This window comes from Coregonus lavaretus (genome assembly GCF_964263955.1).
Source record: "Coregonus lavaretus genome assembly, chromosome: 5".
NCBI lineage: Eukaryota > Metazoa > Chordata > Actinopteri > Salmoniformes > Salmonidae > Coregonus > Coregonus lavaretus.
In genome coordinates this window covers 57,644,032-57,669,235 of record NC_139992.1, presented here as the reverse complement: position 1 = coordinate 57,669,235, position 25,204 = coordinate 57,644,032, and the positions used below count along the sequence as shown (strand labels likewise).

At 44.5% G+C, this 25,204-nt stretch overlaps 1 protein-coding gene across 1 annotated transcript in view; it reads right to left on the bottom strand.

Annotated features, from left to right (window-relative positions):
• Positions 1–25,204, bottom strand: part of LOC311129401 (tomoregulin-2-like) — a gene marked incomplete at both ends in the record, with an annotated part of 158,082 nt that overhangs the window by 91,435 nt on the left and 41,443 nt on the right. Inside the window, one exon of the mRNA XM_084161684.1 lies at positions 8,561–8,690. Coding sequence (XP_084017810.1) covers positions 8,561–8,690 — 130 coding nt within the window. The remainder of the gene's footprint in view (positions 1–8,560; positions 8,691–25,204) is intronic.

Below are 25,204 nucleotides of genomic sequence, written 5' to 3'. Positions count from 1 at the left end.
TTAAGAGTCTGTACACAAGTCAAAGACCACTATGATGACACACAAATGTGTGGACAGCCAGTGAAAAATGTGCTCTTACAACAGCTGCATAGTGCGGATCCCAGCCTATGGAATACATGTTTGAGGGAGTTCCTCCCTTGTAAACCACGAGTAGGGCTTTTATTGCTCAATCTACAGTGCATTCGGAAAGTATTAGGACCACTTATGTTATGTTACAGCCTTATTCTAAAATTGATTAAATAGTTTTCTTTCCCACTCATCAATCTACACACAGTACCCCATAATGATGAGGCAAAAAATTTTTTTTTTTTTTTGCAAATGTATTAAAAAAATAAATATAAATATCATATTTACATAAGTGTTCAGACCCTTTACTCAGTACTTTGTTGAAGCACCTTTGGCAGCGATTACAGCCTCAAGTCTTCTTGGGTATGACGCTACAAGCTTGGCACACCTGTATTTCGGGAGTTTCTCCCATTCTTCTCTGCAGATCCTCTCAAGCTCTGTCAGGTTAAATGGGGGGCGTTGCTGCACAGCTATTTTCAGGTCTCTCCAGAGATGTTCGATCGGGTTCAAGTCCGGGCTCTGGCTGGGCCACTCAAGGACATTCAGAGACTTGTCCCAAAGCCACTCCTGTGTTGACTTGGCTGTGTGCTTAGGGACGTTGGCCTGTTGGAAGGTGAAACTTCACCCCATTCTGGGGTCCTGAGCACTCTGGAGCAGGTTTTCATCAAGGATCTCTCTGTACTTTGCTCCGTTAATCTTTGCCTCGATCCTGACAAGTCTCCCAGTCCCTGCTGCTGAAAAACATCCCCACAGCATAGGGATGGTGCCAGGTTTCCTCCAGACGTGACACTTGGCATTCAGGCCAAAGAGTTCAATCTTGGGTTCATCAGACCAGAGAATCTTGTTTCTCATACTCTGAGAGTCTTTAGGTGCCTTTTGGCAAACTCCAAGCGGGCTGTCATGTGCCTTTTACTTTGAGGAGTGGCTTCCGTCTGGCCACTCTACCATAAAGGCCTGATTGGTGGAGTGCTGCAGAGATGGTTGTCCTTCTGGAAGGTTCTCCCATCTCCACAGAGGAACTCTAGAGCTCTGTCAGAGTGACCATCGGGTTCTTGGTCACCTCCCTGACCAAGGCCCTTCTCCCCCGATTGCACAGTTTGTCCGGGTGGCCAGCTATAGGAAGAGTCTTGGTGGTTCCAAACTTCTTCCATTTAAGAATGATGGAGGCCACTGTGTTCTTGGGGACCTTCAATGCTGCAGACATTTTTTGATACCCTGCCTCGACGCAATCCTGTCTCGGAGCTCTACGGACAATTCCTTCGACCTCATGGCTTGGTTTTTGCTCTGACATGCACTGTCTATTGTGGGACCTTATATAGACAGGTGTGTGCCTTTCCAAATCATGTCCAATCAATGGAATTTACCACAGGTGGACTCCAATCAAGTTGTAGAAACATATCAAGGATGATCAATGGAAACAGGATGCACCTGAGCTCAATTTCGAGTCTCATAGCAAAGAGTCTGAATACTTATGTAAATAAGGTATATATTGCAAATATTTCAAAAAAACTGTTTTCGCTTTGTCATTACGGGGTATTGTGTGTAGATTGCTGAGGAATTATATATATTTTTAATCCATTCTAGAATAAGGCTGTAAAATAACAACATTTGGAAAAAGTAAAGGTGTCTGAATACTTGCCGAAGGCACTGTATGCTAATGTTTAACTGCACTCCACAGTGCAGCACCACCACTCAATCTGATGGAGGAACAGTAGCATCCCATGCCTCTCAGCTACCATTAACTCTCTGTTAGCTCTTTGTTAGCCTAGCAGTAGCTTGGTAAATACCAGCTTATCCGTAACCCAGAGGTAAACAAACTCAACATCTATCCTTTACCTCAATTCTAAAAGTATAACAAAATTGACTGTCTCTTCTTGAAAAACATGTTGAAAACATTATTTCACCTTAAATTCCTATTACTAACAACTCAAAGAACTTCCAATCATTCTACCAGACAGTCAAGGGACTGTTTGTGTCCAAAAATTAATATTAAATTACATTGAAATGAATGCGTTTTCAGGTGGTGTGTAGAGCAATCCCACTGGGCACAGACATCAGTTCAACGTCTAGTATTGATTTACATTTGGTTGATTTGTCAACTAACGTGAATTCAGTGTGAAATCAAGAAAAAATGTCACCATGTCATAGGATTTAGGTTAAAAGTTGGGTGAAAAAAAGACGAAATGCCCTTACACAAATCCAGTCAGTTTTACACGTTGATTTAATGTCATCACATTGATTTTGGGGGGGTTGAAATGACGTGTAAACAATGTAGATTCAAACAGTGCCGTTTTTATTACTATTATAGGAAATAAAGTTAGAGTACCACAACACTGAACTGCAGTAACCCAAAAGGACACAAATGATGTAAATTGATGCAGAAGGGCTGTCAAAACATGCTACACCAGCCGGTTGAAAATAGGGTTAAGAAATAAAAGATGATACAACTTGAACTTGGCAAAATTACCGATAAGTGTCGTGTTTTGAGTCATAAACAATGCAAAACCAGGACTGGAACTTTTAAGCAACTTTTTAACATTGTCTTCTTCCTTACAAAAACTCTCTCTACAGAGTCACCCAAATGTGATTATCTTGGTGAAATGGTACTTTTTAAAAATAACTCACATTTCAGAAGTACACGTTGGTAGCCTAAAGAAATGCATGTGAGTACATGCCTCAGTAGCATGGTAGCATGACTAGGAACCTTGGCTCTGTGTCCTTTTTGCCATTTGGCAGAGACAGCAGATCCCGACGTCTGGCCTTTCGGCCTTGGCTCTGATCACACAGGGCTGCTGGGAGGACAGAGCCCTGCTGTCACACGGCTGTCAGACGTGTTTACTGAGGTAAACAATAACAAGGACCCTGGCTGTGTTGTCAACATGTAGGCTACAGTACAAATAAGCCAGTGTACTGATGGAGACCAGACCTGTTTACATGTAAACACAGGTGTTCATGGAGACAGGGTAGCCTATCAGAGAACAGAGATGCCTGGATACTAGACAGCCAATTATATTTTTGATGTGGATAGATGGGGTTCGAACCATCCAATCAGAGGTTGTTAAGATATGCCTGGACATACAGTATCACATTGTCCAGCCATATCATAACAACAAACATACAAACATATCACATTCACTGACAGTCCATTCCAGAGTTTAACATGAGTCCTACTTTATCATGAACAATTCAAGCACAAAGGAAACCATATGGGGGAACATATTGGCATGTTATCGATATACATCCATCACAGCGTGTGATGTTTTCTCTAGAGGTAGTGAAGTAGATGGAGTGAGTGAGTAGGCAGATGAAGGCTTGAGTCACAGCTCTTATTTAAGCCATGAAAGGAACTACCCACTGGGCACACCACATCATTTCAAAGTGGAGAATTGGGTAATATTTGGTTGATATGTTGATCAATGAGATTATAAACTATTTTCACCCACTCAATAATATAGTCAAAATGTGTTGAATTCCCAATGTGATATCACTGTACTTTCAACCATTTAAAAGCACAACAAAGTTCAAATGGGAATGCAATGTTAGATATTTTGTTTATTTACACAACAACTTAATGTGCTATCACTGTACTTCATCTACTAGCACAACCAAAATGACCTGGACTGCAATTGAGAATATTTAAGTACATGGTTCAAGTGGTCATTGCCGTTTGAGATTCTGCGCAGATTATTATAGCAATTGTGAAGATCTTCCCAGACCTGCAACATTTGCATGCTACTTTGAACATGCACGCTTTCTATGATTACATAAGAATACATTTATTGTTACAGTAACCTCAAAATGTGGCCATGGATGTGTTACTCATTTTAAAGTTGAATAAATACTGTTACATTAGTTTGTAAAACAGCCTTAACTTTAGGCTATTTACATATTACAAGAGTAATATGTAATTGTGTTTAGTTGACAACACAACCAAATATCAACATTTAAAGGAAAAAAGTATTTGATCCCCTGCTGATTTTGTACGTTTGCCCACTGACAAAGAAATGCTCAGTCTATAATTTTAATGGTAGGTTTATTTGAACAGTGAGAGACAGAATAACAACAACAAAATCCAGAAAAACGCATGTCAAAAATGTTATAAATTGATTTGCATTTTAATGAGGAAAATAAGTATTTGACCCCCTCTCAATCAGAAAGATTTCTGGCTCCCAGGTGTCTTTTATACAGGTAACGAGCTGAGATTAGGAGCACACTCTTAAAGGGAGTGCTCCTAATCTCAGTTTGTTACCTGTATAAAAGACACCTGTCCACAGAAGCAATCAATCAATCAGATTCCAAACTCTCCACCATGGCCAAGACCAAAGAGCACTCCAAGGATGTCAGGGACAAGATTGTAGACCTACACAAGGCTGGAATGGGCTACAATACCATCGCCAAGCAGCTTGGTGAGAAGGTGACAACAGTTGGTGCGATTATTCGCAAATGGAAGAAACACAAAAGAACTGTCAATATCCCTCGGCCTGGGGCTCCATGCAAGATCTCACCTCGTGGAGATGCAATGATCATGAGAACGGTGAGGAACCAGCCCAGAACTACACGGGAGGATCTTGTCAATGATCTCAAGGCAGCTGGGACCATAGTCTACAAGAAAAGAATTGGTAACACACTATGCTGTGAAGGACTGAAATCCTGCAGTGCCCGCAAGGTCCCCCTGCTCAAGAAAGCACATATACAGGCCCGTCTGAAGTTTGCCAATGAACATCTGTATGATTCAGAGGAGAACTGGGTGAAAGTGTTGTGGTCAGATGAGACCAATATCGAGCTCTTTGCTATCAACTCAACTCGTTGTGTTTGGAGGAGGAGGAATGCTGCCTATGACCCCAAGAACACCATCCCCACCGCCAAACATGGAGGTGGAAACATTATGCTTTGGGGGTGTTTTTCTGCTAAGGGGACAGGACAACTTCACTGCATCAAAGGGACGATGGACGGGACCCAAAACACACGTCCAAGGCAACAAAGGAGTGGCTCAAGAAGAAGCACATTAAGGTCCTGGAGTGGTCTAGCCAGTCTCCAGACCTTAATCCCATAGAAAATCTGTGGAGGGAGCTGAAGGTTCGAGTTGCCAAACGTCAGCCTCGAAACCTTAATGACTTGGAGAAGATCTGCAAAGAGGAGTGGGACAAAATCCCTCCTGAGATGTTTGCAAACCTGGTGGCCAACTACAAGAAACGTCTGACCTCTGTGATTGCCAACAAGGGTTTTGCCACCAAGTACTAAGTCATGTTTTGCAGAGGGGTCAAATACTTATTTCCCTCATTAAAATGCAAATCAATTTATACCATTTTTGACATGTATTTTTCTGGATTTTGTTGTTGTTATTCTGTCTCTCACTGTTCAAATAAACCTACCATTAAAATTATAGACTGATCATGTCTTTGTCAGTGGGCAAACGTACAAAATCAGCAGGGGATCAAATACTCTGAGCCACTGGCTTAATCCTATTCTTTAACTTTAATTTTTGGTTGAGATCGAGACCTGAATGCAACATATAATTTGTTAACTAATCATTAGTTAATTAATAGGACTCTATCAAACCAAATCAAACTTTAAATGAACTTTAAATACAGTTCGATTTGATTATGTCACATTCTTTAACTTAGATATTTGGTTGAGCTGGAGACGTGAATCCAACATCTACATTTTTTATTTGTAGACAAAATGGATTTAATGCCAGACACAGTGGCACAGACGGAACTATTCAAGGAGACATCTCCATTGAATGTTGATATTTGGTTGCGTTGACAACCAAACACAATTTAATATCACTTTTGCAATTCCATTTGAAATCAACCAAAGCTTGAAAACCTACGCCTATATGAATTGTAAATGTTTTGTTGAATCCTAGGTTGAATTTAAACAATAGGTGTTGATGACTTCCCAAATGCTATTTAGGCCTAAATAGCATCATTGATGATATATGATTGATAAAGTATGGTTACATTTCATTTGCTCTGTTAAGCCTATCATTTGGAATGACTTTGATAGCAACAGTGAATCTATTAAGTGGAGATTTCTCAACAATCGTTCTCACGATACCACATTGGTAACAGTCGGTGACAAATATCAAAACTAAGCAGGGCTGGGTTTGCTTAAAACCCTGGGTAGGAGACTAAAGGGTAGCTCTAGATAGATCATTAGAAGGTGCTGCCCAGCCTATAGTTTTATTTTTATTATAGTGGATATTACGTTGAAGATCTGACGTTGTTTCAAAGGTACACATTCAACATAGGTTTACAAGGTTTGGCAATGTTGAAAATTGGGAAATATGATTACATAATCCTGTGGTTGAATTGTCACCCTCAAAACAACAGTTTACTTTGATGACTTTTTTCAAATCCAATGTGTTTTCCACGTAGATTCCACGTCACAGTACGTTGACAACTTACGTTGAAGCAATGTTTATTTAACCAGTTTGTGCCCAGTGGGTAGTACACTGGAAATGGGAAAGAGACTGACAGCCTATTCCTTTGTTCATTCTGTGACTGGTTTGTTTCCAACAGGGATGTCCAACACCAGTCCTTGAAAGGTACTGTGTGCAGGCTTTTGTTCCAGCCCATGACCACATCATCACGTTTATAAAAGCATTTTGTTGGTCTAATGGGGTGTCAAGTTAATTGTAACTTTTTAGGTATGTTGACTTATATTGAATGGAGAAAAAAAGTCAACAGGCAAGGTGTTGAATTCAAGAGGGTAACAGGTGAAATGTCTGAGTTCAGCACTTCACACGTTTCTTAAAACACATGACCCATGTCAATCGAGATATCAGTGTGTGAACGCATTCACTCGCCCCTCGATTATTTATCTGATGTGTAGTGATGTAGGTAAAGGGTGAGGAAGAATCGACAAAGAAAATAAAGAGAGAGGGAGAGAAAGGTGGATGGAATAGGCAAGATGGAGGGTAATAACTTTCTTGTGCTCTGTACTCCCTTCTTTGTTCCTGTCGTTTGTTTTTAAGACCACTTCCAAGAGTGACTGGCCGGTCCATAAATTGTGTCTAATTTGATTTTACCACACACGCGGGGAGGGGATGAGGGGGCTAGGTGTGGAGGAGGGGAGCGAGCTGTCAGCCTATTCTCATCACTAGCACGCCTGTTCTGCCGAGGCACGACCACATTCCTTTTGTGTTCTGATGCTTGTTTCTCGAAATTAGCTCTTATCACGTGGAAAAAGCCATTCTCTCATTCAAAAAGACACACAAACATGCACGCACACATACACACACACACACACACACACACACACACACACACACAGGAAATCACAAACACACAAGCAATTTACAGAGAGTTAAGAGCTTCCATGTGAGTCAGGCGAGAAGGTGACGTTTTTCTTGCGAAATAAATCACAAACACACACACAACCCACTCCAAATCCTACTGTGTTCTCTATGAGTGTGGTGTGGACCGCTGAGCTATATGAGTGTTTAAAGTCCCTTAAGTGGAGTTGACCAGGCTGGCAGTGAGGTTAACTGAGTCAGCGACACCCCCAGAGTGCTACTCTAGCCCACCAGTGAAACTTTGAGTGAAGCCAACATGTTCCCCTTGCCAAAGATTCACTTTGGTCAGACATCAAATGGAAGAAAAAGAACTGAAACAGGGAGGGACTAAAACATTTTCTGTTGGATACCCTAATGAACACGACCCTTACTAGATTTTAAACGCTAGACTAAGTCGACATGCTTGTAGGTTCTTATCTTGAATAAAGGAATCGTGGGATAATCCTAGATTACTGTAGCGGTGAACATGGCACAAATAGTCTAATACCCTTTTCACACTATTGTGCTGACCCAAACCATGCTGTGCTGGCTCTGATATTTTCTTCTCACATAGTCCTTTCCAGCACGGTTCCAACAACCTTGGTGGATGCTGAACCAGGCCAACAAAGTGCAGCTTGACTCGGCTTGGCGCCTTCTCTAAGTTTCATGCTACAATAGTAACTCTGATGGAGTAAAGTATTGTGGATGATGGCAGTTTGGCTTTATATTTTGACAATGGAATGCAGGAGAGTGTAGTGGCTTCAAACAATTGTTCAACTTTTTATAGGCACTTCCTTCAGACACCTTTACAGAGAGTTTTTGGTTCAAATCTAACATTGGGCACACAAGAACTCTTGAGCGAGGCATTTAACGAAGCACTTGTAAGTAATAGGCATGTGTGACCTCGCTTTAGGAAAGTCCCTTTCCCTGAACTCTATTGTGCCTTGAAAAGTGGTTGAGTGGCCGGCCTTGCAGGTGTCAATAATTCTACCTAGCTTTTAGTGAGAGAGAGAGAGAGAGAGAGAGAGAGAGAGAGAGAGAGAGAGAGAGAGCGAGAGAGAGAGAGAGAGAGAGAGAGAGAGAGAGAGAGAGAGAGAGAGAGAGAGAGAGAGAGAGAGTGAGAGTGAGAGAGAGAGAGAGAGAGAGAGAGAGACTGCATGCATATTAACATGTGGCGTAAATGTCCATCCTTGAGATGCTACATAGGCTACGTACCGACAGGACAAGAGCCCTCTGACACCACCAGCACTTCAGACTGCTGCTTGCAGGCGTCCCTGCGTAGATAACACTCGTTCTGGTAGTTCTCATTGTTGGAGCCACACACTGGGACGTAGTCATTGTTGCACTGCAGAGAGAGAGTAAAGGTTAAGGTTACGGTCAGATTACTAAATTAATCATCCATCTCGACTCTCCACATAATACAGTATAAATTCCTATACACAAGCTTATGCATCCATAACATATTTCTTTATGTGTGTCTATATGGATTTCATACTAATGCAGTGTTTATACATAGGAAAGGTAGCTCTTGTACAATGCACAGAACTATACCACCATCTCTATATTCTAGGCCTACGGCACTATATAACATGTAAACTGTAGGCTAATGTATATACAATACAGTATCTCTATCGTCATGTTGGTTCCACTTTAAATCATTTCAGTAAGCTTTGGGAAAACTGTTCTAAACAAAAAGCCACTGCAAATACTGTATAGGCTTGTAGCTCAGTAACACATTGACTGGAAAAGCAAACCATAAAACAATATGTCACCGCCATGTGTGACATCACAAGGATACCTTCGGGCCCACAGTTTGGGTCCTATAGGACAGGAGCTAGACTGTCTCTTACAGGCCCCTGGTGGCCCCTAATAGATGAACAATGTGCAGGTCTACACAATGGAAAAACGCACAGTAGGCTGTCATTTCATCTGTTCACACTCTGGCAGAACACTGCACACATACACACATGCACACACACACATATACGCACACACACACAGTCTGTCGACTGCCAAGAGCAGCACAAAAATAACCATGCCATCGATTCTAGAGCCTGGATGCGGCGCAGGGCTACAGAGCGACGATCATTTTTAACTGGCTGAGAGAGTAAGGGAGGGCGCCATAATGCAGGAGGGGAGGAACAGAGGGTTGGCTCCTGATCAAAGAGAGAGAAAGAAAGGGAAGGAGAACGAGAGAGAGAGTGAGTGGGAGTAGAGGAAAGAAGAGACTTGGAGATAGAAAGCAAGGGAGAAAAAAGAAGATGAGGAGGGTGAGGACAAGTGAAGGGGAGAGGAGTGGAGAAACATAGGATTGGAAGAAAGAAGGAGAATGGGAAGAAATTAGAGACAGACAAAAGAAAGGAAGGGAAATAAGTAACTGAGCTGTTTGAAAAAGAGCTGGGGAACACAGTAAAATATAAATAATTAGAGAGCTCAAGGATGGAGGGAAGAACTCTCCCCTTCTCTCTCCCTCCCCATTTTCAAGAGAAAGAAAGTATGGCCAATTCTACAGAGAGGGCCTGGGTGCCTTACACTGAACGTTTTCATCCTCCTCTCCCTCTCTCTCCATCTGGCTCAGTGTTTTTTAACACCAGGGACGTCTTTTGATGCAACTGAAGGAAAGATGTCCGGCAAGACCCTGCGGGTGTCTTGGAGTGTGCCTGTTTCTCTGTAAAGCCTCCCCTAGTCTGATCATCTCCCTATCTCTCTCTCCCCTAAGGGGAGCGAGGGGGATTTAAATATCCATATCTTAGGGAGGCAGGCATGGGAGGAGGAACCGTGTGAATTAGGCCCCCATCTCAGAGCACAGCTATGTAGGCACAAAGATGCCGCTGAGCCTCAATGTCTCACAGTTCTCAGCTGCCCAGTTTGGCTCTCATCCTTTTCAATAAGGCGGGATGGTGGAGAGGAGGGAGAGAGGAGGAGAGGGAGAAAGAAAGAAGGCATGCAGGGAGATAAACAGGCAATGGGGGTGAGATGAATCAGAGAGACGTGGGATGAAGCTACGGAGGGATATGAGGAAGTGGGGATCGAGGGAGAGGGAGAGGGGTGAATGAGAAGGAAGGGATGAATGAGAAGGAAGGGTTGGAGAGAGGAACAGACAGAAGGTGAGAGAATTTGATCCCCTGCTATGCTCTGCAGTGAGCAAAAGCGATGGGCTAAGGCCATATGGCACGGCCTTCTGCGCCCACACTGGGCCTTACAAAACGGACCACACCTCTGAACGGAACTTCAACCCTCCACTGTGACAAAACCTGGAGCACAGGGCAGCTATTCAACTACCTACATGGTAATGGAGTGTGGTATTGTCCATAGGCGGGTGTGTGTGTGTGTGTGTGTGGATCTGTTTAACTATACTTGTGGGGACCAGAAGTCCCCACAAGAATAGTAAACAAACAAACATTTTACCAACTGGGGACATTTTGTTAGTCCCCACAAGGTAAAATACTATTTCTAGAGGGTTTAGGGTTAAGGTTAGGATTAGTGTTAGGGTTAGATTTAGGTTTAGGGTTAGGAGCTAGGGTTAGTTTTAGGGTTAGGTTTAGGAGCTAGGGTTAGGTTTATGGTTAGGGTAAAGGTTTTCGGGTTAGGGTTTGTGTGTGTGTCCATGCATGTGTGTGTCTTTGCCCATCTACATTCATCATCGACATCCCATCCCATTGTTTCTGCTGGCTGAGCTGTTGTTCCCAAATACACCTGCAGGGGCTGCTGTGGCTCTGCCTTGTGAGCAACTTCCCCTGCCGCCCCAACCTCCCCTCACTTCCTCTATATTACGGCAGAGAAATAAGGCACGGACATGTAGACCTGTTGTCTACCAGCCTGTGAAACTGTCCTGGCACACAATCATTCAGGGCCAGGGCACATTGTACACTATGTAGAAAAGGCCTCCTTGCCATTGCAGGTGACATCACACAAAGCGTTCGCAAATATTGCAAACATTGTCACTCGACACACACTCCCATGCTGCACATCAAATAACGTTGGACATAGCAGTTGTCTGATAAGGTTGAACATAAAAGGCAGAGCGCAAGAGAGACATAGAGAGAGGAAGTAAGGGATGAAGAAGGGAAAAGGGAAAAGGAGGAGAGAGAAAGACAGGAAGAGGAGTGAAAAGATAGAGATAAAAATAGGTGAGAAGGAGAGAGAGAGCGAGAGAGCGAGAGAGCGAGAGAGAGAGAGAGAGAGAGAGAGAGAGAGAGAGAGAGAGAGAGAGAGAGAGAGAGAAGAAGCATCACTGTCTGTATACTTATAAGAAAGGGACCAAGTGCATTTTAGTGTGTGAAAATCCAAGAGGTAGAGGAATCTGAAACCCGTATAAACCAAACATGACAGCCCATCAGCATCAATAAACGAAAGAGTAAATGAATCAACTACCCATCTATTTATCCAACCATCCATTGAAATTGGTATCCATCTACACCCATCTACCCATGAATAAAAGCAGGGCTAGCTATTCACAGAAGGCTTTGCAGGGACAGACAATTAAATTCAGACAAGTCGAATCAGCCAGTGGAGACAGATATAAAAATATGATTAGGGAATGGAACTGTGGCTCTGTAAAACTGGTTGGCTACGTCCCAAATGGCACCCAATTCCCTTCATAGTGCACTACTTTTGAACAGGGCCCATATGGCTCTGGTTAAAATGTGTGCACTATGTAGGGAATAGAGTGCCTAAGCTACAGGACTGTTTCGCTAGCACAGACTGGAATATGTTCCGGGATTCATCCGATAACATTGAGGAGTTTACCACATCAGTCACCGGCTTCATTAATAAGTGCATCGACGACGTCGTCCCCAAAGGAGCGGGACACTAATCCAGACCCTTATAATAAATGCCGCTACGACCTCCGATGAGCCATCCAAAAGGCAAAGCGTCAATACAGGACAAAGATTGAATCCTACTACAGCAGCTCTGACATTCGACGTATGTGTCAGGACTTGCAAAATAACACAGATTACAAAGGGAAACCCAGCCGCAAGCTACGAGCCTACCTGACGAGCTAAATGCCTTCTATGCTCGCTTCGAGGCAAGCAACACTGAACCATGCATGAGAACACCGGCTGTTCCGGACGACTGTGTGATCTTGCTCGCCGTAGCCGATGTGAGTTCTTACTCACATCGGAACAACCTTTAAACAGGTTAACATTCGCAAGGACGCGAGGCTAGATGGAATACCAGGACACGTACTCAGAGCATGCACTGACCAGCTGGCTAGTGTCTTCACTGACATTTTCAACCTATCCCTGACCCGATCTGTGATACCAACTTGTTTCAAGCAGACCACCATAGTCCCCATGCCCAAGAATGCCAAGGTAACCTGCCTAAATGACTATCGCCCAGTAGCACTCACATTTATAGCCATGAAATGCTTTGAAAGGCTGGTCATGGCTCACATCAATGCCATCATCCCAGACACCCTGGACCCACTCCAATTCACATACTGCCCCAAAAGATCGACAGATGACGCAATCTCTATAGCACTCCACACTGCCCTCACACACATGGACAAAAGGAATACCTATGTAAGAATTATGTTCCTTGACTACAGCTCAGCATTCAACACCATAGTCCTCTCCAAGCTCCGGACCTTGGGACTATACACCTCCCTCTGCAACTGGATCCTGAACTTCCTTACGGGCCGACCTCAGGTGGTGAGGGTAGGTGACAACGCATCCGTCATGCTGACCATCAACACGGGGGCAGTGTGTGCTTAGTCCCCTCCTGTAATCCCTATTCACCCATGACTGCGTGGCCACGCATGACTCCAACACCATCATCTAGTTCGCTGATGTCCCGACGGTGGTAGGCCTGATCCCCGACGACGATGAGGCAGCCTATAGAGAAGGTCAGAGACCTGGCAGTGTGTTGCCATGACAACAACCTCTCCCTCAAGCCAAAGGTGCTGATCGTGGACTTCAGAAAACGGAGGGGCGAGCACGCCCCCATCCACATCGATGGGGCTGTAGCGGAGTGGTTTGAGTGCTTCAAGATCCTCGGTTTCCACATCACTAGGGAATTAACATGGTCCATACACACCCACACAGATGTGAAGAGGGCACGACAGAGCCTCCTCCCCCTCTGGAGGCTAAAAATATTTGGCATGGGCCCTCAGATCCTCAAAAAGTTATACAGCTGCACCGTTAAGAGCATCTTGACTGGCTGCATCACCACTTGGTATGGCAACTGCAAGGCACAAGATCACAAGGCGTTACAGAGGGTGGTGAGTACGGCCCAGTACATCACTGGGGCCAAGCTCCCTGTCATCTAGGACCTCTATACCAGGTGGTGTCAGAGGAAGGCCCAAGAAATTGTCAAAGACTCCAGCCACCCAAGCCATAGATGTGCTCTTGCTATCGCACGGCAAGTGGTACCAGTGCACCAACAGGACCTTGAACAGCTTCTACCCCCAAGCCATCAGACTGCTAAACAAGACTGCTAAATAGCTAATCGGACTACATGCATTTACCTTTTTTGCACTCTCTCTTGCACACACACTGGACTCTAACCACACACTCACACATACTAGATACGCCCACACGCACATTACACGCGCACACATGCATACTGGCGCCACACATACACACTCACACACACACACACCATGCTGCTACTGTCTATTATCTATCCTGTTGCATAGTCACTTTACCCCTACCTACAGTATGTGTATATAGCTACCTCAATTACCTCGTACATCAACTCAGTACTGCTACTCCCTGTACATAACCATGTTATTTTTTACTTGTTATTGTTATTCTGTATTCACTGTGTATTTATTCCTCATGTCACTATTTCTATCTATATATTTTGTATCTTTATCTTTAACTCTGCATTGTTGGAAAATTACCCATTTGTAAACATTTAACTGTTAGTCTACACCTGTTATTTACGAAGCATGTGAGAAATACAATTTCATTTGCAAGAATATTCCTGTGTATGAGTCGTCAGGAACTCGCCTGATGGTCCCAAAGAAACATTCTCCAAAAAAACATTTTTTTAAAATCAGGCCTATAATCCTGTTTTAATGTTACTCCTGAATCACTGTGATCAATAAAATAGTTTTTCTTGAGTGTACTGAACAGAGCTGAGATTTACCTCAAAGTTAATTCACCCTATCGCTTACACCTATCCAGTTGTTTCAGATCTACACAAGTGCCTAGGGAGAAGGGGTTAGTGTTTGCTTCTGTACAGGGCCTAACTATAATGGCCCAATAAGGACTGAGGGATATCGCTATTGCGACAGTAGTTAGGGCGTTCGTCATTAGTGCTGGTAACTGCATTGTTGGTTAAGGGCTTGTAAGTAAGCATTTCACTGTAAGGTCTACATCTGTTGTATTCGGCGCATGTGACAAATAAAATAACATTTGATTTGATTTGGCCTAGGTTCGAGACCTGATAGGAACCTGCACTACTCTCACATTCTTAGCAATATATACAGTACTGAACAAAAATATAAACGCAACATGTAAAGTGTTTCATGAGCTGAAATAAAATATCCCAGAAATGTTCCATATGCACAAAACGCTTATTTAAAGTGCCTTCGGAAGGTATTCAGACCACTTGACTTTTCTAACATTTTGTTACGTTACATCCTTATTAAAAAAAGTATTAAATAGTTTTTTTCCCTCATCCATCTACACACAATACCCCATAATGACAAAGCAAAAACAGGTTAAGAATTTTTTGCTAATTTATAATAAATTAAATACTGAAATATGACATTTACATAAGTATACAGACCCTTTACTGAGTACTTTGTTGAAGCACCTTTGGTAGCGATTACAGTATCGATTCTTCTTGGGTATGACGCTACAAGCTTTGCACACTTGTATTTGGGGAGTTTCTCCCATTCTTCTCTGCAGATCCTCTCAAGCTCTGTCAGGTTGGATGGGGAGCGTTGCTGCACAGCTATTTTCAGGTTTCTCCAGAGATGTTAAATCGGGTTCAAGTCCAGGCTCTGGCTGGGCCACTCAAGGACATTCAGAGACTTGTCCCGAAGCCACTCCTGCGTTGTCTTGGCTGTTTGCTTAGGGTCGTTGTCATGTTGGAAGGTGAACCTTCGACCCAGTCTGAGGGTCTGAACGCTCTCGAGTAGGTTTTCATCAAGGATCTCTCTGTACTTTGCTCCGTTCATCTTTGCCTCGATCCTGACTAGTCTCCCAGTCCCTGAAAAACATCCCCAAAGCATGATGCTGCCACCACCATGCTTCACCATAGGGATGGTGCCAGGTTTCCTTCAGATGTGACGTTTGGCATTCAGGCTAAAGAGTTCAAGCTTGGTTTCATCAGAACAGAGAATATTGTTTCTCATGGTCTGAGAGTCTTTAAGTGCCTTTTGTCAAACTCCAAGTTGTCACGATCGTCGTAATGAACAGACCAAGGCGCAGCGTGATGAACGAACATGTTTAACTTTATTATCTTTAGTGATAATAGAACACAATCAACAAAACAAGAAACGACTCGTGAAGTCCACGGTAACAATGACCGAACACGGAACAAGAACCAACAAACACAAAGGGAAAATAGACAGTATAAATATGGCTCCCAATCAGAGACAACCAACGACAGCTGACACTCGTTGCCTCTGATTGGGAGTCACTCTAGCCAACATAGAAATAAACACAACAGAATTACCAACATAGAAATAAACACATAGAATGAACACACCCTGGCTCAACATATAGAGTCCCAGAGCCAGGGTGTGACAGTACCCCCCCACTAAAGGCGCGGACTGCGACCGCGCCTCAACCTAAACAAAACAGGGGAGGGCTGGGCGGGCATACCTCCTCGGCGGCGGTTCTGGCTCCGGCCTTGACCACCACCCTCCAATAAACCCCCCATAGCGCCCCTGGTCCAGTCTGGCCCCGCCGGCTGGAGCTGAACTGGACTTAGCAGGAGCGGTTAGCTTCAGCTCCATAGTGGAGCAGTTGACCGGTACCTTACCAGGCACCGGTGACCCAGGCACGGGTTGTGCTGGACTGACGACGCGCACCCCTGGCTTGGTGCGTGGAGGAGGAACGGGCCTTACCAGGCTGACGACTCGCACCCCTGGCTTAGTGCGTGGAGGAGGAACGGGCCTTACCAGGCTGACGACTCGCACCCCTGGCTTGGTGCGTGGAGGAGGGACGGGCCTTACCAGGCTGACGTCTCGCACCCCTGGCTTAGTGCGAGTAGCAGGAACAGGCCTTACCAGGCTGACGTCTCGCACCCCTGGCTTAGTGCGAGTAGCAGGAACAGGCCGGGCCGGGCTGGCGACGCGCACCGTAGACTTGGTGCGAGTGGCAGGAACAGGCCGGGCCGGGCTGGCGACGCGCACCGTAGACTTGGTGCGAGTGGCAGGAACAGGCCGGGCCGGGCTGGCGACGCGCACCGTAGACTTGGTGCGAGTGGCAGGAACAGGCCGGGCCGGGCTGGCGACGCGCACCGTAGACTTGGTGCGAGTGGCAGGAACAGGCCGGGCCGGGCTGGCGACGCGCACCGTAGACTTGGTGCGAGTGGCAGGAACAGGCCGGGCCGGGCTGGCGACGCGCACCGTAGACTTGGTGCGAGTGGCAGGAACAGGCCGGGCCGGGCTGGCGACGAGCACCGTATACTTGGTGCGAGTGGCAGGAACAGGCCGGGCCGGGCTGGCGACGCGCACCGTAGACTTGGTGCGAGTGGCAGGAACAGGCCGGGCCGGGCTGGCGACGCACACCGTAGGCTTGGTGCGTGGAGCAGGGACAGGCCGGACCGGGCTGGCGACGCACACCGTAGGCTTGGTGCGTAGAGCAGGGACAGGCCGGACTGGGCTGGCGACGCACACCGTAGGCTTGGTGCGTAGAGCAGGGACAGGCCGGACTGGGCTGGCGACGCACACCGTAGGCTTGGTGCGTAGTGCAGGGACAGGCCGGGCTGGGCTGGCGACGCACACCGTAGACTTGGTGCGAGTGGCAGGAACAGGCCGGGCCGGGCTGGCGACGCACACCGTAGGCTTGGTGCGTGGAGCAGGGACAGGCCGGGCTGGGCTGGCGACGCACACCGTAGACTTGGTGCGAGTGGCAGGAACAGGCCGGGCCGGGCTGGCGACGCACACCGTAGGCTTGGTGCGTGGAGCAGGGACAGGCCGGGCTGGCGACGCACACCGTAGGCTTGGTGCGTGGAACAGGGACAGGCCGGACCGGGCTGGCGACGCACACCGTAGGCTTGGTGCGTGGAGCAGGGACAGGCCGAACCGGGCTGTGGAGACGGATAGGAGACCTGGAGTGAAGAGCGGCCACAACCCGTCCTGGCTGAATGCCTACCCTCACACACTCTGTGTGAGGCATCCGCACAGGACGTACAGGGCGGTGTATCCGTAACCTGGTGGCCTTCTGAATCCGCCCCTTTTCTGCCTCCGTCAGCCCCGTCGTCCATGCCGTGTGCCCCCCCCTAAAAATTTTCTGGGGTTGCCTCTCGCCTGTCCGACGTTGACCCGTTTGGCGCCGCTGCTCCTCTCTACGGCGCGCCTCCACCGTCTCTTCTCCCGACGCTTCCTCCCATGTCCAGCCCAAGAGCTGCTTGGTCGTTGCATGGTGGGTTCTTCTGTCATGATCGTCGTAATGAACAGACCAAGGCGCAGCGTGATGAACGAACATGTTTAACTTTATTATCTTTAGTGATAATAGAACACAATCAACAAAACAAGAAACGACTCGTGAAGTCCACGGTAACAATGACCGAACACGGAACAAGAACCCACAAACACAAAGGGAAAATAGACAGTATAAATATGGCTCCCAATCAGAGACAACCAACGACAGCTGACACTCGTTGCCTCTGATTGGGAGTCACTCTAGCCAACATAGAAATAAACACAACAGAATTACCAACATAGAAATAAACACATAGAATGAACACACCCTGGCTCAACATATAGAGTCCCAGAGCCAGGGTGTGACACAAGTGGGCTGTCATGTGCCTTTTACTGAGGAGTGGCTTCCGTCTGGCCACTCTACCATAAAGGTCTGATTGGTGGAGTGCTGCAGATATGGTTGTCCTTCTGGAAGGTTTTCCCATCTCCACAGAGGAACTCTAGAGCTCTGTCAGAGTGACCATCGGGTTCTTGGTCACCTCCCTGACCAAGGCTTTCTCCCCCGATTGCTCAGTTTGGCTGGGCGGCCAGCTGTAGGAAGAGTCTTGGTGGTTCCAAACATTCTTCCATTTAAGAAAGATGGAGGCCACTGTGTTCTTGGGGACCTTTGATGGTGCAGCAATTTTTCAGTGTCTCGACACAATCCTGTCTCAGAGCTCTACGGACAATTCCTTCGACCTCATGGCTTGGTTTTTGCTCTGACATGCACTGTCAACTGTGGGACCTTATATAGACAGGTGTGTGCCTTTCCAAATCATGTCCAATGAATTTAATTTACCACAGGTGGACTCCAATCAAGTTGAAGGAACATCTCAAGGATGATCAATGGAAATAGGATGCACCTGAACTCAATTTCGAGTCTCATAGCAAATGGGATGAATACTTATGTAAATAAGGTATTTATGTTTTTTAGTTTTAAGAAATGTGCAAAAACATTAAGAAACCTGTTTTCGCTTTGTCATTATGGGGTATTGTGTGTAGATTGCGGAGGATATATATTTTTTTATATATATACATTTTAGAATAAGACTGTAATGTAACAAAATGTGGAAAAAGTCAAGGGGTCTGAATACTTTCCGAAGGCACTGTATCTTAAATTTTGAACACAAATTTGTTTACATCCATGTTAGTGAGCATTTCTCCTTTGCCAATATAATCCATCCACTTGACAGGTGTGGCATATCAAGAAGCTGATTAAACAGCATGATCATTACACAGGTGCACCTTGTGCTGGGGACAATAAATGGCCACTCTAAAATGTGCAGTTTTCTCACACAACACACTGCCACATATGTCTCAAGTTTTGAGGGAGCGTGCAATTGGCATGCTGACTGCAGGAATGTCTACCAGAGCTGTTGCCAGATAATTGAATGTTAATTTCTCTACCATAAGCCGCCTCCAACGTTGTTTTAGAGAATTTGGCATTTATTTCAATTGACTGATTTCCTTATATGAACTGTAACTCAAAAAATATTTTTGTTCAGTATATGTTAATGTAATTATTTGGCAACATTTACAACACCCCTAACAGATATAATTAAAATCAGTAGGATTACCACTTGAGCACAAACTATGACCACATTTCCAGTACCTCTCATAAATTATCAGTATTTATGAATTGTATATAGTTGAGCATCTCTCCATCGTCTTCTTGAAATTAACTTTCAAGTCAATATCAGCTATGTTAAAAGTACACTCAAGAAAAACGATTTAATTGATCTTAGTGTTTCAGGAGTAAAATTAAAACAGGGTCAAATGCTCCACCAACATTAGACCACTATACATAAAGTCATCAAATGTCAATGATGAGAGAGTAGTCAGATGAACTGATAACTGACACAGACATGGTTGCGTAGCAGAACGATCAGAATGCCGTGAACCAAGAGTTTTTTAGTTCAAATCCCAGGTGAGGACATGCTGAATAATAATTACTATATAAATGAAAATGCACAATGTAATAATGTATGTCAAAGTGTGTCAAATATGTAAGTTGAAAACACTGTAAATGTAAAAAAACACTGTGCATATGTGTCTCTAACCTTGCCAACAGACAAAGAGCTGTGAATGGATCAGTGGTTCACCAATCAAGGCCTTGATGGGCTTGGCAACAGTAACAAGGTGTGACGTGTAATGAAACAATTTTTGAGGGGGATAACGTTTCTTTGGGACCATAAGGTGACAATTGACACACAGAAATATTAATATTTTATATTCTGAGAACATGGCGACCATGTTCTGTATACATTTGGTTGGACATTGATGGAATATTGTCCTAACCCTTTGAAAACTTGACACAGGAATGTTCTTTCAACATTGTCTAGAATATTAGAGAGACTTCCCCTAAAAACCAACTAATCCCTTTGAAAACGACCTACTGTATGTGGCATCGATATGAGTCAGAAACATTTATTTTAGTGTCAAAATTGACAAAAAAGTATAACTCGGATAATGTTGGTCATAAAGTAAGTCTTGTCTAAAAAGAGTTTGGAACCTCAGTGGTCACAACGAGTAAATTAAGGTTGGGTTTGGATTACAATTATGTCAACAATTAATGCCCCCTTTCTCGTTAGATTATAATTACAGTTAGTAGCAGTAGTAGTAGCTAGCAGTGTTAGCTATGACCATGCCTTTGGTTCAAAAATGCATGCTGGGATGCATAGCTATCCATGGTTTGCATGCCCTGCCGAAGGACCCTACCATGGAATAGGTGGTTGCAGTTCCCACAATCTTGCTAGATAGCATCTGACACTACCACTTTTGCGGTCTGTCAACGTCTGTCTGCTGTCATACCTGCGACCAGCGGTGGTGAGTATAGCTAGACACTGCTGGTTATGCATATTTTGATAGCTAATTATTAACTGGCTTACCTGGTTAAATAAAGGTGAAATAAAAATAATGCAAGCGAGGCAGGCTAGCTGACGTTAGTTGGCTACCTCAATACATCGGATTTGGCTTGGAAACACGGTAACATTTCAAAAGGAGGCAAATAATTAGTAGGAAAACCTTTTGTCATGATTGTGATGTTGCCAGATTGACTTCAGCTGCAGTGTAACTTTAGTCAGCTAGCTAACTAAGATGGCGGGAACACCACCGTATTTTAGCTAGCTAACATTAGCATTGCTAGCTATTTTTGACAAACTTTGCCTACTTTAACAAAGGCATCGTATTAGACTCCATTCAGAATGATGGCCAGTATTCTTTTTTGGTCACGTTTATAACAATGGCATGACATGACGGAAGTGCAAATATAAATTGTATGCAGCTATGGTGCACAGCTAACTCATGTCTGACTACTACAACAGTGTACTAACTAGCAGCAACAAACCCAAACCAACCCATGTCACAGTTGGTTGCATAGTGTAACGGCTGCATAGTGTAGACTGACTGGAGCATCTGTAAAGCATAGAATTAGCTTCCAAATTAGGTTAAGTAATTTTTTCAACTTATGTTTATAATTGAGGGATGATGACAAAATCGTTGACCCTGTTTTTCTGTTAGACAAAGTGCACAGTTGGATGCCAAACTGATCCCCTGGTCATGAACTGTGTACGGATGCCAGGACCTACCAGAAGGAGCCAGGGTGGGTATCATAACATGTCCAACAATGTGATTGCAATGGTTTAGCCACCTCCAAAAATCTTTTCATTCCCTGTTGTCAGGCAAGACCTCAGAATAAAAGTGTGTCATGCAACACAAGTACCCTTGTGACATCGACACCTCCTACGTTGTTGCCAGGGTCTCCCCCTGACTCCTATGAAAAGGACATGCCATCATGAGGCCTCTGATAGTGACCCGAGTTACTGCCCTGATGACACAGACAGCTTCATCAACAACGACAGGTAATGTGTGTTATGTGAAAAGTTGTATTAAAAAATACCCGGCTAGATACATTTGAGAGTTACACTAGAATGGATGTGAAGGCCAACAGTGTTGGAGATTCAATTTGTTTAGGTAGATTTCACATAAACTACAACACACATCCTTACTTGACAAAGTGATGTCAATATAAGATCTGTAAGACTTTTGTTTCCTGCACAGAGCAACGAGGTGGGAGACAGCCAGCGCATGGAGGAGGGGCTGGTGCGGAGCCTCTCTGCCCTGGAGGCAGCGGGGGTCAAGATTCACAGCATAGTCACAGATCGACACCCTTCCATCCAAAAGTTCCTGAGGGAAGAGAAGCCTGATATTCTAAATTTCTACGATACATGGCACATTGCTAAAGGTGTGTAGTTTGTTCGTAGTGTTGTCTTCACATTCATGTCATTGTTTAGATATTCTCCAGTGTTATGTGCATTACATAATTTGTAAACATTCTCAATGTAATTTCATCTTATTAGGGCTTGGAAAGAAAATAGATGCCCCGGTTAAATCAAAGACCTGTGAGCAAGTTGGACCCTGGAGGAGGAGTATAGTGAACCACTTGCACTGGGCAGCCTCAACCTCGACCTGCGGAGAGGAGAAAGTGGCCAAATGGACGACTGTGGCCAACCATGTGCAGGATGTCCACACACATGATGGCAATGATTTCCCCAACTGCCTGCATCCACCCCTCATCTGTGAAGAGGCTAGGGATTGGCTGAAGCAAAGTAAGCGGATTCATCATTTCTATTCTTCCTCTCTTTGTATATTTGATCCGTCACTGAATGTTGAGTCATCGCTGCACATTTTCTATTCTATAGGCCCTATGGCATATGAAAAACTTACCAACATTGTGCTGGACAAGAGACTGGTCAAGGATGTGGTCAAGCTTAGTCACAACTACCAAACGTCCCGCATCGAAGCATTCCACAGCCTGATACTCAAGTTTGCAACAAGGAATGTGGTCTAATGATGGCGGGACGTTAAAGGAATATTGTCCTTAACCCTCAGAAAACTGGACACAGGAATGTTCTTGCAACGTTCCAATGAAACGTGTCTAGAACATTCATATTGGATAATCTGAGAACATGGCAACCACGTTCTGCTTGAGTTCTGTTAGACATTTAGGGAATGTTCTCCTTCCTCTAACGCCAAAACATGCTAAATAGGTTCTCAGGAGGTTTTGCTACCATACATAGAATGTCCCCCTAACTAACAGAAAACTGGACAGCTAAACATTTGGGGAACATTACGGGTAATATTACAAAAACGTTCTCTCTCCCTAGAATTGTTAGCTGGGAACTTTGTATTTAATTCACAGCTGTGAAAATCAAGAATTCACAATTCTACTGCAATTTATTTTACAGACTATCATAAAGGAATTTTGGACAAGACATGGTCAACTTTCTTTATTAAATGTGTTCCCCATATTGTTGTTGCTCAGCGCATTGGAATGAATGGAATAGTCCCAAAGGTGAAAACTCCACCCACCAGTTGCTACACACAAATTACATTTCGTTCAGGTGGGCCTACGCGGTTCAGCAAACAAAAAAGGAAAGGAGGGGTGCTCAACAATGACAGAAATCATGAGAATGGCTTACAAAGAAAATCTTCCAAAAGGACTAATTCAAGGTAAAAAGGAGTTGGAGCACTCAACAAAAAAGCAGAGATGTATTTATTTTAGCTCACTTTAATCCATTGTACAGAATGTACAGAACAGGTGACTGATGTTTTGACGTCAAGCTGATGTCTTCCTCAGAGTGGAAATTACAAATGCATAAAGTTTGAAAGAAAATAAGTAATATTTTCACCTAGACCTGGTTACATACATGACATAGAGACTGACTTGGCTTAGCTGAGAATGTATTTTTCTGACACTGGAGATGATAGGGAGAGAGATAACGGAGACATATGTGCACAAACATGTGCAGCATAGGAATGAGACAAATGCAGAATGCAATATATTAGATGGGGTTGTGATTGCCAGGGGTTGTCTACTTGAAGATCTCCATAGTTTGACCCCATAGAGCACCATGTCAACCAGTACAAGCTACAACATTGCCGATTAACATTGATATTCTAATCAGCTGCCGCCGGACCCATTATAGCTACATCAATGGCCAATTACTCAGCACTGGCTGACCCAGACTGTCACACAAACTCTTTGAAGTCCAGGCCTGGGTTGCCAAGCAGTAAATGGTTGCCCTGTAAAGTATCCATCCACCCTCTCTCGATGTTTGTTTCGTTTTGTAATTAAGACTACTTGTTTTCATGGCCACCATATTCTCTGTTTGTTAAAGGTTTAGCTTCCTGCTGTGTGACAACACTACATCACAAACGTGTACACAGACACACACACACACAGAAAAAAACACACACACACACACACACACACACACACACACAGACACATATGGACACAGACCCACACACAAACACCCCCTAGCCTCATGCATTTCCTGTATCCATTAAAGCCAGCTCTCGATTATGCAATACATCCCAAGGCTATCATCCACCCCTATCAATAATAAACATCTCTACAAATCTGTGGCTCACCTCAGAAGATGGCAACTGTACTGCACGGCATGTTCCGATTCTCATGAAATCAGTTCACCATTTGACCTATACAATACGCTGTATTCACGGTTTCCACTCATAAGACACTGAGGCATAGTCTTTATTTACATCTGCTCATACTAATCAAAGCTAAATCTACGTAAGCCTCTGACTGAGATGACTCACTGGTTCCAGCAGTAGGGGCAGCAGTGCCTCATGACAAAAGACAGATGTTTTCGTCCCGAGATCGCGTCTCAGTATCTGATGCAGTCTCCTCTGTCAGTCGACCTCGGAGCGTGATGGATGTCTGGTACACTGTTTTTGACATGGCACAGAGCTCGGGGGATGGAGAGTGGAAATTGGGGGCTTTTGTCAAATCATTAGCTCTATACCAGTGGGAAGCTCTGAACTTCCACCAGGGAAACGAAGGCAACCGAGGAAGGCTTTCGTGAAGATGAGCCGTGAAACGGGAGGAGGCATTGGGTTGGTCGATCATGAAGGTCTCTGTCAGAGTTGGGGTCAATTTTCTTTCAGTTCCAATTTCATTAGAATTTGTTTCCTTAACTGACTGGAGTTGTCAAGTCTCCATTGACTTAAAATAATGTATTTTATTTTCTTATGCCCTCTTTCAAGGGCTCTCTCTGTAAAGCCTTCAATCAAAAAGTGGGTGTTAAAGTACTTTGTTGCTTCTAGTCCAAAGTTGGTGCCAAATCAGATAGAGTTCCAATACATTGTAACCCAGCGCCAGAAGCACAGACATCAACTCCCAGTTTCTGTTGGTTTGTTTTGGCTCAGACTTCGCCTCAGCAACACTCCACATTTACATGGATGATATA